General features: G+C 35.9%; 2 protein-coding genes across 3 annotated transcripts; one reads left to right on the plus strand and one right to left on the minus strand.

Moving 5' to 3' along the window:
• Nucleotides 1-20: 20 nt before the first annotated feature.
• On the minus strand, nucleotides 21-4,521 carry LOC111198613 (coiled-coil domain-containing protein SCD2-like). Of its 2 annotated transcripts, none has more exons than XM_022687384.2 (17): nucleotides 3,960-4,521; nucleotides 3,681-3,859; nucleotides 3,374-3,449; nucleotides 3,192-3,233; nucleotides 3,046-3,108; nucleotides 2,531-2,580; nucleotides 2,401-2,428; nucleotides 2,241-2,315; nucleotides 2,043-2,153; nucleotides 1,903-1,963; nucleotides 1,639-1,737; nucleotides 1,456-1,568; nucleotides 1,299-1,368; nucleotides 987-1,028; nucleotides 684-724; nucleotides 426-555; nucleotides 21-331 (listed from the first exon to the last, which is right to left on the minus strand). In XM_022687384.2, the coding sequence occupies exons 1-17, from the start codon at nucleotides 4,353-4,355 to the stop codon at nucleotides 198-200; spliced, it is 1,710 nt and encodes a 569-aa protein (XP_022543105.1). In that variant the 5' UTR covers nucleotides 4,356-4,521; the 3' UTR covers nucleotides 21-197. The 2 variants fall into 2 exon arrangements, with proteins under 2 accessions (XP_022543105.1, XP_022543104.1); XM_022687383.2 differs by having other exon boundaries at nucleotides 1,639-1,755; nucleotides 3,960-4,519.
• Nucleotides 4,522-6,836: 2,315 nt separating this feature from the next.
• Nucleotides 6,837-8,264, plus strand: LOC106347460. The gene has a single exon (XM_013786995.3). The coding sequence runs from the start codon at nucleotides 7,163-7,165 to the stop codon at nucleotides 7,835-7,837; it is 675 nt and encodes a 224-aa protein (XP_013642449.2). The 5' UTR covers nucleotides 6,837-7,162; the 3' UTR covers nucleotides 7,838-8,264.
• Nucleotides 8,265-12,796: the final 4,532 nt, after the last annotated feature.

The following is a 12,796-nucleotide window of genomic DNA, read 5'->3' on the forward strand; positions in this document are numbered from 1 at the left end:
TTATTTTCTTTAACCAAAGCTTGTAGAACTTAAGTTGCGAATTTAAGAATACCAAAGCTTACACAGTCGGAGTGTGAAAAAAGAGTACACAGATTCTTCGTGAAACTTGCATGAAAAGAAAGAAATATACAAACCGAAAATTTCATATACCGTAGTGAGGAAGAAGCAACAAATTACAAGAGAGGAAAAAGCTTCAACTATGGATCAGCATCGAGATCGTGATTCGAAGGAGAAGAAGTGGGAGATGGAAGCTGATCAATTTCTCTTCGAGAAGCTTCCCATAACTGTTGTTCTATTCCCAGTTTCCTTAGCTCTATCAATCCTCTTTCCACTGAAGGAAGACAAAGAAAAATCGAAACATTTCAGCTTCATCATTGTGAATCGAAAAGATTTTCAAGCGATAAGTCAGTAGGTGTGATTTTTACCATCCAAGGAATCGTGAGAAGTAGTTGATTTCCCGTTGCTACGGCTGATCCATAGCTGGACACGTTCTTCTGCGATGTCTTCTTCCACACCCAGTAACTTAGCTCTGCCCCAGAAGTACATCAGCCATGCCTGGATTATGTGAAATTGTAGCAATCAAGACCATATTTTGATTGAAACCCGTGTATGTTCCATTGCTCTACATGTCTTTCTAAGCAACTGCAATCAGGATACACGTGTATTTGATGATGAGAAAGTACCTGCTTAAAGGCAACATCTTCTTGTTCCGCTTCACCCAATTCTGCATTTAAAAATAAGATGGGAATATTGTAAAAAATAATTAATGAAATGGCTGATGACATTGACATGTGACTATTAGTCCGACGAAGGCATATATCGGCCTAGTGTCTCCAAGTTCTTTTTTCTCGACCACTTTCTCTACTAAATCGACAACTCCACGCACTATCAACATCCAATGGTTGAGGGTTCGACGCCCCAAGAACCTCTACATAAGGGTGGATCACAAAGAGAAGATCAAAAGAACCTGAAAGTTTTTTCCTTACCATATGCATCTACAAATCTGGATTCTCCATGACCTTTGTGATCTGTAAGACATAGGAAAAAACAAATAATCACATTTGCTTTTAGCTCTGCAGGATGCCAAAGATATATATACCATCGTCTGGATGTGACCAGAGACATGCCATTACTGAATAATAATAATGATAACTTTTGAGCAGAAACCGGTGCAGCTTCATTATAAGAGCTTATGTGTGTTTCTATAGAAGACAATGCTCATAGACATCTTAAGAATAGAAGCGGAGAGAAAGTGAAGGATATATTTTGGTGTTAAAAGCTCGTAATTCCATACATACCAGAAACAGTTTGACGTATCAAACTTGGTTTTCTCTGCTGGGCAAATGCAAGAACGATAGCATCCTCAACCTGAATATTTAAACATAAAAGAAGATTTTTAAAACGTTGTCTTTAGAGATCTATAGTTAAAGGTAACTTAGAATCAAGAGCGGACACCTTTAATGATGCTAGCTCTCTCAAACCCATCTCAACTGAAAGCATACTTTCAATATTTCCTTCTCCAGTTAGATCACTCAAATCTCTAGCAGCTCTATTCCGATCATTCCCACCTGCTTCATTGGGAACAACAATAAGCAAGGTATACTTTACAGTTTAAACTAAAGCAGAATTTAGACGAGCCTTTATCCCAAGATAAATCCTTGGCCTTCTGTGCTGCAGAGGTGACAAGCTCAAATGGAAGAGGAGCCAACGCCGACCAATGCTCATGCCTGGATAGTGCTATATCCGCAAAAATGTCTACAAAAGGATAGAATTGGAAGAAAGCACATATCAGATGTACTACATGTATAATTACCACACCATAAATATGTGAAAAATGTATTAACAGATTATTATTTTAGTTTAGATTGAACTCTTTTGTTTTTAAATGGATAAGCCACCTACCGTATTGCACAGCCAAACCCCAATATCGGGCAAGCCAACATCTCTTCAGGACTACTTCTTCCTATATGAGTCAATAATTGATAAATTCAGAAACTTATAAATGATTGATAGAATAGGAGACCTAGGCTTTCTCGACAAACCATTTCGTCCTGTGTTAAAATCATCCTTTGAGTCATTGTGCGAAGAGATTTCGCTTCAGACTCTGCTTCTTGAAGCCGTTCTGCAGCGGTAGTAGCCTCGTCTTTCAAGCTCTGAACATAGCAGAGACGAATAAGACAAGGTTTCATCATGCAAATAAAAATGTTGCAACAAATGAAACCAATACTCCAGTGTATTACCTCAAGTTCTGACCGTAGAGAAACAAGTACATCATCCTTCCCATTGTTTTTCTGTTTAGCAGCATTTAGAGTAGCCTGTAACAGGAACCATTTTCCTCCACAGCTTAAATAATATTTATTTTTTACATAAATAAGCTACGTTATTTATGTTCACACTAACCTCTCTTTGACGCAATGCTGCTTCCTTCCTATAGAAAGACACAATTAACAACATCAGCGATCATAAGTACCACCCATGATTCTGGAAAAGAGAAACACAGAGAGAAGCAAAAGAAAGCACAAGCTTTTACCTGCTTAACAGTTTTGCCTCCAGAGACACTCCTTCACCAAGAGAGGCAACCTTTTAGGGGAAAAGGATAAAACAAATGAAACCTTGCACAACTGCCAATACTAAAGCACAGGCGATTTGAAGTAAATAAATATGCAAATCACTGAAACTGCAAGTGCTAACATATGAGAATAGATCGGTCCATTTGTAAATGATTTTATCAAAATATAATCTGCATCACCACCTATATTTTAACAAAGCCTGCTTATACTAGATATAAGTCAGAGTAAGTTCATAACATTTGTATACACTCAACATCTCCAGTAGATATTAGGCAACTATTTACGTCCTCTCCTAAAAATATAGATAGCGCAACAAGGCAGGAGGTTGTATCAACAAGATAACGATTGCTGACTTGAGTCTAATAAATATTGTCAATAAAGGGGTGCAAACGAGTGGCGAATCTTTTCCCTTAGGGGTTTTAAGAAGCAACATCAGTAAAAAGAATGAACTACTCAAGAAAACTGGTTCCAAAACCTGTTTCTCAAGCTCCTTAGCCCTAGCTTCTGCTTCCGCCTTTTTTTCCTCTGCACGGCGAAGCTGTAATCAAGAGCGAATGTTATGCACAACGGAGGTGAACAGCTTTATTAATTAAAAATAAATTTCAATGTCAGACATCAAACCTTCTCCAGTACAATCTCATTCTCCTCTTGTAGCATATCCAGCTGCAGTTAAAAATTAATCAGCCTCAAGTCAAGACATCTTCCGACTCGCGCACAAATTCTGATTTTGACTATAATATTCCAATATGCAAACACAGAAAATTGACCAGATACCAAAAAGGATAAAAGAAACAATCACATACTTCATCACGAAGAGCTGAAGCTTCCCGCTGATCACCCTTTTCTTTTGAATTTACTGATGGTAGATCAGCAAAAAACCTATGAACATTAAAAATCTGGACATTAGACGAAAGGGGCAATCACTATATCTTTGAGCAAGGAGGCCATTGACTTCCCATTTATTATAAACCTCTCTATATCAAGCTTTGACTAACCACATCTCTAAAACCATCTCCAACCCAATTCTATATTTTTCCTCTAGGCATACTAAAAATTGAGGTGAGTTTCACTCCAATGGTCTAAGAAGTTGAAAAATGAAAAAGCAACAACCTTTTATCTCGGTTCCTAGTAGGAGGATCAAGTGGAGGAATAGCACTCGGAGCTTTCACCGCCACCCTGCTTGGGGGCATTAGATTAGGAGTCGGAGTCGTGGATCTAGTCGATATCGACGGCCTTCCGGCTGAAGCAGACCGCACCGAAGGCACTTGCTCAACGAAGTTCCTACCTAACTATAATCAACCCATAAAAAAAGAAACAAATCAAAGTTCATAACATATTCAAAATCAAACTGATCTGAGCTATTTCTAGAAACAGGGATGCGGAATTCACCGCAGGCGACGGCGATCTGTTGCGGAGAGCGAAGGAAACAGCCGGCGGTTTACTATCTCCGTTGCTGTTATTGCTCCCAGTGGAGGATAGAGAAGAAGGTGCGTGACGAGCGGGTTTCAGAGAAGCAGGTGCGAATCTGAGGCTTAGATCTTCATCCTCGTCTTCCTCATCTTCGTCTCCGTTGTCTTTGTTCTGCAAGGCCATGACCTTAGCCAATCTCTGAGCCGCCGCTTTGGCAGCAACGTTTTGAGACCGTTTGGCGGTGGAGAAACCTCCCACGCCTCCCAGTTGTTTCCGGTGAGCAGGAGACATCGTCGGCGACGACGATTCGGTACTGTTCGATGTGTCGCTCCACTGGCGACCATACACTGGGCTGCCCGCCCTCCTCCGATCCATAACTAACGTTTCGTGAAGTTACCAGTAATCCACTGATTAATCAGAGAGAAAAAATCGAATTTCTCGGGAAAAAGCTAGATTTTCTCGAGAAAATCAAAAGAGGAAAACCGTTCGGTGAGATTTGGAGAAAAGTGTTGGGAATAATTGAGACCCCGAAACGACATCGTTTGAAGCGGAGAAGACCCATTTGCGAGCATCGCGGGAGAACCAAGTGACCTGAACACCGTGGCTGTGGGACCCAGCAGTCAAGTGCTGGTGGATATTTCCCTTTACATAATTTAATATTCATTATTTAATTTGAATTCAAAGCCAAGTTTGAAATTATATTGATCTAATATGGTTCATGATTTTTAAATTGAATGTGTCAACTTAATCCGCGTGGGTGATATTCTACATGTGGATGATATTTTAGCGGAAAAATATAAATCATTTTGAAAATAATAAATCATATTTTTGATGATATAATTATTTTTTTACAAAAATATATAAAATTTAAATGTATTTTAATTAGAAAACTCAACATGATGATAGAAATCACATTTTAGAGGTGTTTAGAAAATCGGTACAATCTCATCTATACCGCAAATTGGTTATAATTTTTGAAATTGGTTTAAACGACGTTTAAGTATTTTTTTAGTATTGAGTTTAGCAATTTCTATAATATTACTCAAAATAGTTAGTATTTTATGTGTCTATTCACATTATTTCTCACATTGACCAGTTACGTTGATATTATTAATGCGTTAGTTCTTATAACTAATTATCATTGTTAATATTTACAATTTTTAATTATTATTATGTTTTACTTTATATTAGTTTCTAGACATAGTAAAAAGGGAATCTTTTAAAAATATTTCTAAAACTATTTGATATATTTTTCTTTCTTTTGAATTTCAGTTAAGTTGAATCTTGAGATTCAAAGCATCTATAGTCTATCACCATGAGAATGCTGGGTTCAAAGAAGGAAAAATCTTCATCAACAACCAAAAAAAACAGATTTTAGAGTGAAAGAATGCTCATCAAATAACCATATTGCAACAGAAGCTTGACCAAAACGCATATGTCTCATCATATTTGCTTAGCAATCTCTCAGTAATGTATTGTCACATAGCAAAAATACAGTCGACTGATTTTTCTCAAGGATCCAAATATTTTCCTTGATTTCTTAAAGGGTTCAGTGAGAAACAAACGGTTCCCAGAAAGTCTATAAATATAAGTTTTGATGCTTCTAGTCATACTAAGAAACAAACGGTTCCCAGAAAATTTGAGCAAGTTTGAGTTACCATTTGGTAAACTGACCATGAGGCACATGCAGTGGCGGAGGCACTTAAGAGGCATGGTGGTCAACTGACCCATGTAAAGTCTATAAATATAAGTTTGTAGGCATATTTTGCATGTTGTTATTATGGTAATTGGTAAATTGGTTAAGATCCTTCCTTTTGATCCACATGTCATAGGTTCAGACCTCATAGATGTTTTTTTTGTCTATAATAGCTCTGCCACTGGGCACATGAGCTCAAGTTGTCATCAAGTATAAAACGTCGAACCCATATATTTCGTGTAGCAGTACTTGGTAGTTGGTAGTTGGTACAATCGCTTCACTTATTATCCTCTCAAGAAGAAATACTGCACCTTCTCTACAAATTAGACTTGCATAGACCCATAGCATGTTTGTGTATGAGATAACATCAGCCCACCCACTTTATTCCTCCACGTGAAACTTGATTTAACATCTGGACTGTCCTCTCAGCTTTCCCACGCTAAATTATCATATTCCTCGTGAGCTCATCCGGAGATTTACCATCAGCCGTCAATTTCCATGCTAGCTGCAGAGCTAACCCGGGGAGACATGTATTGCTAATCCATGTAAAAGCGTTTTGAAAGTCGTTGAGTCCACTCCAGACTTCTTATGGATATCTCTCGGGTGAGGCCATAAGCTTCTTCTGTTAGGTTCGTCTTTGAGAGCCCATCTAATAGTGAGTAACAATGTTGGAGGACACTTGTGTAGCTGCTCCATTTCTCGGTACACTTCTGCCCATTCAAGCCTCCTTGCATCGCACAAACCTTTCAATTGAAGAATATATCCATTATAAAACTATAACCATACAGATACATGAACAATTTTCTTTGCACGTTAAGAGAAGACATCAACACACAAATCAAATTCTAAAGTTTATGTCACTTAACCAATATACATTTATTTGAACAGTTCTTGGATCTTTCTAATTTAAATTGTATGCATGATTAGCTTTAAAAATTATTGATTATATTTGATCAAATAAAGAAAAAGTATAAATGTAAATAAGATTTGTGTGGTCATTTTGTCATAAAATATCTATTTATTACTGGAATAATCATCAGCTTATATGGTACAAGTATACTACTCTATTGATGCACTTAACTTACAAAACATCTTTATCATTAAATATACATACCTTTAGCTGGCGGAATCTAAAATCTTACATCTTTTGAATCAGCACAAGACGTTTTCATCATTAACGTCAACTGAATTAAGCTAAAAATGTATATGAGGGATAAAAATTGGAAGTGTCGGAAAGTCGAAAGGATTTGCTTTTCATTACAGAACTCTCATAGTTGTGCACGAGCGTACGTGTAAAAAAAAGAAAAAAAGAACATCCCATCTTTCTCTCTCCTCGGCCTAGTTCGATTCACCTGATGACGATTTATCTTTTCTCACATCCCACTTCTTCTGACCTCTCCAGATAAAACCTAAAATACCTAAGCAAAAAGATTTGACCTTTCGTCCTCTCAACTAGCTTCTAAAGTGAAACAAGAAAGCTCTAGAAATGGCGGAACTGCAACCAGCTGACAACAGTAATCAGCAACCAAACGGCGGCGTCACTCCTTCGGTTCCTTCAACCTCAGCGGAAGCGCTGGCGATCCCCGGCGGCGGATCGAAACGACTGAGGAGACCAAGCGTTCGATTAGGCGAAATCGGCGGCGACTATCACTACGATCCTCACTCGAGGAAACCGAAGTGGGCACCGACGGCGACGGGGAACAAGACCAAATCGTCGACGAGGACTCGGGCCCTGACGAATATCGGAACCCTAGATGATGAAAACGTTGATTCTTTTGGTGTGGTTGGGAGTTGGCGGGTCAAGAAACGGGTCGGGTCATCTACAGCAGGTGCGGCGAAGCGGGTAAGCTCCAATTGGGAAGAATTGGAAGGTGGGTTTAGGGATTTCAGTAGAGAAGATTCAGAGAGTCCGGTAAAGGAGGAGTCTTTAGTGAGAGACCGTGGTGGTGGTGGTGGGTTTTACGGTAGAGAAGGGGTCAAGATTTGGTTGCAAGAGTTAGGGTTAGGGAGATACTGGCCTATGTTTGAGATACATGAGGTTGATGATGAGGTTTTGCCTTTGTTGACTTTGGATGATTTGAAAGATATGGGGATTACTGCTGTTGGGTCCAGGAGGAAGATGTTCTCTGCTATTCAGAAGCTTGGTAGGGAGTTCTCATGATCGTCGAGAGTTTTGATCGGTTTAGAAGAAGAAAAAACATGTTTTGTGTTGTTGTTGTTTTAGTTGGTGAGATAGTCAGTCATGGCATTGTAAGCTTGCAATGTCTGAAACCACGAATGAGAGAAGCCTTTTCTTCGTTTTTGTTTGTTATAGTATTTCATTCGACGATTGTTCTTACCTTTGTTGCTGCTTGTTTCAATGTAGAATTAACTACAGTTATATCAGTAGAAGTAGAGGTGGGAAAAGAAGAAGATGAAGAAGAAGTAATGAGAAGGTTTTCTTTTACTCTTTTGATATTTCTCTCTACTTCTTTTGAGATGTTTCCATGGATGGTCTCTTTGATGATAATGAACTTGTTGAATAGTTGCAGCTTGTATACCGATTTGCGATAAGAGTTTGAAAGATATGAAACTAAATGTTGTCAGTCTAGCTTTTGATTAGCATTGTTAAGTATTTAGCTATCTCATTATGTAAAAACAGGAACAAGTACTTCGATTCTTCTGGTATGTCAGAAACAGGAGACGTGGATATGAAAAATTCAGGTTTATTGCGGATTAGAGTTAGATGTGAATATTGTCATTTGGGTTGGCTGTAAAATCATTGAGAAACAAACGGTCCTATAGAAATAAAATGTATCATTGTTTTCTCATATCAGGAGAGGTACAGTTAACCTATAAAACATGTACTAATCTATTATATAATAGGAGAGTTTCTCTCATCCTGATGCGACACATCCGCGATCTGTGGGTCCTACTTTTTAAAAATGTAAAAAAATGTCAAATATGTGACTAGAACCCGGGTTATTGAGATATAAGCACCCACAACTATACCATTGCACCAAAGGATACTTTGTACATTGATGGTCGAAACTAATATATATTATAAAGGTCGGAAACTAATATAACATTGTGGACTCCACCTCTTTTTTTTTTTAATTGATGGGTAACGAATGGACATCGACAAAAAGTGGACTTTGGACTTATTGATTTTCTGTTTATTAAGCTTTGTATCTGTCCAAAGTGGTGATACGGACAAAGCTAAGAAGATTAGGGAAGCCGCCATCTTCACCATCTCCTTCGTCGCTTGCGATTCCCCTTCCGGCAATCAGCTATTATGGTTGATCTTTAAAGCTCTACGCACGTTTTGCGCCTACCAAACGTTTAGTTTCTCCTCTAACGCCTTCAGAGCTCTCATATATATAGAATCCCTCGAGGTAAAAGCTCCATCTTGTCTCAAACTTTTTTTTCTCAGTTTTCCGATCGCTTTACTTTCTCATATCTGTCACGAAAATGACTTATCCAGCTGCTCCAGCCGCTTCAGCCGCCGTTCCCTACTCCACCTTCAACTCTCTCCGCCTTGGAAGGTCCACTAAGTCCATTGTTGGTCGGCTCATCCGATTCTAGGATTTCAGGAACATTAACAAGAATGGAGAGTTTATGGGCATCACCATTCTCCTCCTTGATGAACTGGTGATGATTGTTTCTAACTTATTTTTTATCACTTTAACTCTGCTTTGCTTATTCTTTGTTCATATATGAAACGTGTCTTCATCTTTTTGTTTTGGTTTTGTCTATGGGTTTTTTTATGAACAACTAATGATTTTTTTCTGTTTTTCTTACAAGATTCTGTGATCTACAGTTTCATCCCTGCAATCTCCAAACAAAACAGGAAAACTGAATGAATTATGTTTTTAGCAACCGAATCTAAAAGAAATAAAAGACATCTTACTTAACAAATTAAAACCTTTTCTTTTGCAGATTCCGACGACGACGAAGCACCCGAGGACCAACGACAATGGAACGATGCGGACGAAGCCTAACTGATGTAAGTAAAATCCTCTTCAATAATGCATCACACTATTATCGCTCCCCAATCTCACAAACTTAAGCTCTAATCATGCCAGGGATCCCACAAGTGATGCTGTCCTGACGACGGAGAAAAAAAAAGAAAGATAACCTAACGTTTTTTTTATTTTCAGTTTTTAAGTTCAAATCATGTTTTAGACATAGAGCCCAACATAATTTGAACCCAAACATTTTAAACCCACAATTACTTTTTCATAATGTAAAAACGTCAACCTTCGTTTATGTTTTGTTAAACTATTTTAATCTTTATGTTTTGTTAAACTATTTCATACAGGGGGCAGATCTCCTTAGAAGGAGAGCCACTCGCCACGATGCTTCCAGTTTCACCATTCTTGAAACTCTTATGAACCACAAAGCCAATATAAGAGCTCTGTTTCAATCCAATGGCTGGATTTTGTCAGATACCACCGCTAAGCCTGAAGAGGGAAGAGAAGTGGAGTGCTGCGTTTTGGAAGATGGTTACTTGGAGTTTACAAGATGAAGATGGAACCCGTGACGAGGAAGACGAGGAGAAGTGTTACTTGGAATATCCTAACTTGAGGATGTAGACAATGTGTGATCATAGCGATGAAGATTAGTGTAGCTTTAATATATGCTACTACGGTCCTTGAGCTCCCTACCAAGTACTAGCAAACAATGTATTTTGAAAAAATAAAATATTTTGTAATGCAAGTAGTTTGAAATTTCGAGTATTTATTCAAACAATGGATATATACAGAGTTGATAACTTGATATGGACCCCCAAATAAGTTGGTGTTGCGCTGTCACAATATCTGTCTTTTTAATTTCATATACCTGACGTAAGCTTCTTCATCTTCTTCTCTTTCCATTTTCGTTGTTCCACGCTCTCTGTTTCATGTTTAGGCTTTTTTTACATTCTCTATATTTTACCTTAATTATACTTTTTGAATTTTCCTTCCGTTTTGGAAGATGTCTCTAACTTGAGTTAATCGTCAAAAGCTAGGATCAATTTTGTTGTCTTACTTCCGATAAATTTTATTTTTTAATTTGCATAAATCTTAAACAACACCAACATCCCGTAAATCATACCACCCCACCGATATTCAAAGTAACCAGCTCCGCGTTTGCGCGGGGTCTCAGCACCTAGTTTTAGCTAAAGATTGGGTCTTAGTAAGTATATTGGAGTTTTCTACCCAAAACCTACACAGCCAGAATTTCGGATTTGGCTCGACTAAATGTTAGTAGGAATGTAATACAAAGATTTAAAAAGATAGAACGCGGACTACCTAGGCTTCTCGGCAAATATATATATATATATATATATATATATATATATTTTTTTTTTGGGTTCTCCAGTACCGCTAAGGCGCTAAGGTTACTTTCTTTGCTCGGTCCACTGAAAAATGTATTCTCTTCCTAAACCTGTTTCCAGCCTTAGTTGATTCTCTTTTGTTTTGGTTTTTGCTTAACCTAATAATTTTTCTTTTTTTGTATTCTCCAGTGTTTAATTTAGAATAACTTTTTCTAGATCATATATTTCGTGAAATCTTATCTTGATAAACCTACTACATATGTTATATTTGGATGTCGTACGTTCCCTTTGCTAGAGATGAGAATCAAAGAGGCTTGGTGATATATCATTTTGAAATATAAATTGAAGATTTATGAGGTAATAGAAATTGCAATAAGGATAAGGTTTGTGAGTTCAAAACAAAATTGAAAGCATTGATGAAGAGAGGATTTTCGGGAAATCTGAAAATAAGGGTTCCGGTTTTTGATGTTCGAAATGATAATCTATTTTATTAGGACTTCTCCAATAGTTTACCTTTTTTTCCTTCAAAATGAGTTCGTATTTTGTTATAATAATTTCTCTCATTTTCTCCTTTCAAAAGAATATTTAAATCTGTTATATTATTACTACATAATATTAGTTCCAAAATGTTTATTATTTTATAAAAATTACAAATTTTACCCAAATAGAATTTATTTAAACTAAATCTTCATTATATAGTATATAAATATAAGTTTAATTTCTAAAAAAAATATAATAATTTATACTCCTTCCGATTTTAAATGATGTATGTTTTAGAGTTTTCACACAAATTAAGAAAACATATCATTAAATGTATATTTTGTGATTAGTTGTTTTCCATACTTTATAGCCAATCAAGATTCAGTAAATACAATTAATGTCTTCGAAGTTTACAATTTACCATTATCATATGTATTGAAAATGTGAAATATGTATATTTTAGAAACAATTTTTTTTCTTCTACAACATGGATTATATCGAAAAGTGATTTTATGTATCCGGATAGTAAAATTTTAGATCCGGTTATCAGAATTCAGATCTATGCCTATTATATATTTTTAAAATATTAAAATATAATTGTGTTTATATATGTATCATATATATATTATATATATAAAATAACGAAAATTTACAAAATAATTTTAAATGGTAACTAAATTATTAATTTTTTAGTTTTTAGTTTAAGTTAAAAATTTTGAAATTTTTTGGTCAAGGGTGTGCGGTTCGAATCACTTGGGGCGCCAAATAATTTCTTTCGCTTTAGGCACTACAAAGTACTGATAAGTCCCTTTTGTTTTTTTTTGTTTAATGTGGAACTAGGTGATTTTCCCGTGCTTATGCACAGACATAAATATTTATAAAATAAATATAATATAATAATTAATTGATATTTATTTTTAATTTTAAATTAATTTATAATTTGTATGTATAATTTATATTAATTATATAATATTACTTTAATTAAATATTTATCTAATTAGTTTTGTTGTTTTTACAATCAATTTAGTTGTCATTTGGACATATTGGATTCTGTCTATTTATTTGAATTCAACTATAATATTTGTTTTTTGTAAATATATTAATTTTTGATTAATTTTCTTATTTGCATTTTAGGTTGGTTGTTGTCTTAAATACATAAGTATATTTTATTAAGATTATGTATAAGTTAAGATATATTGTGATTAGAATAAAATAAAAAATAAAATAAAATGTCTGATTCTAAATTACATAATTAATATAATGATAATATTCTAAAGTCTCATGCATATATATAAATTTTACAAAAGATCTAAATTGTAACAGTGAGTTAATATTTTATTT

The sequence above is a fragment of the Brassica napus genome, chromosome A6 (assembly GCF_020379485.1).
Source record: "Brassica napus cultivar Da-Ae chromosome A6, Da-Ae, whole genome shotgun sequence".
Lineage (NCBI taxonomy): Eukaryota > Viridiplantae > Streptophyta > Magnoliopsida > Brassicales > Brassicaceae > Brassica > Brassica napus.

Bases quoted from the DNA above. Each gene is read 5' to 3' on its own strand.
- LOC111198613 (XM_022687383.2), bottom strand. From the start codon at position 4,355: ATGGATCGGAGGAGGGCGGGCAGCCCAGTGTATGGTCGCCAGTGGAGC. The intron at 3,860-3,959 runs GTGAATTCCGCA...GGTTGATTATAG, and splicing joins ACAGATCGCCGTCGCCTGCG to TTAGGTAGGAACTTCGTTGA. The intron at 332-425 runs GTAAAAATCACA...GTCTTCCTTCAG, and splicing joins TTCTCACGATTCCTTGGATG to TGGAAAGAGGATTGATAGAG.
- LOC106347460 (XM_013786995.3), top strand. From the start codon at position 7,163: ATGGCGGAACTGCAACCAGCTGACAACAGTAATCAGCAACCAAACGGC.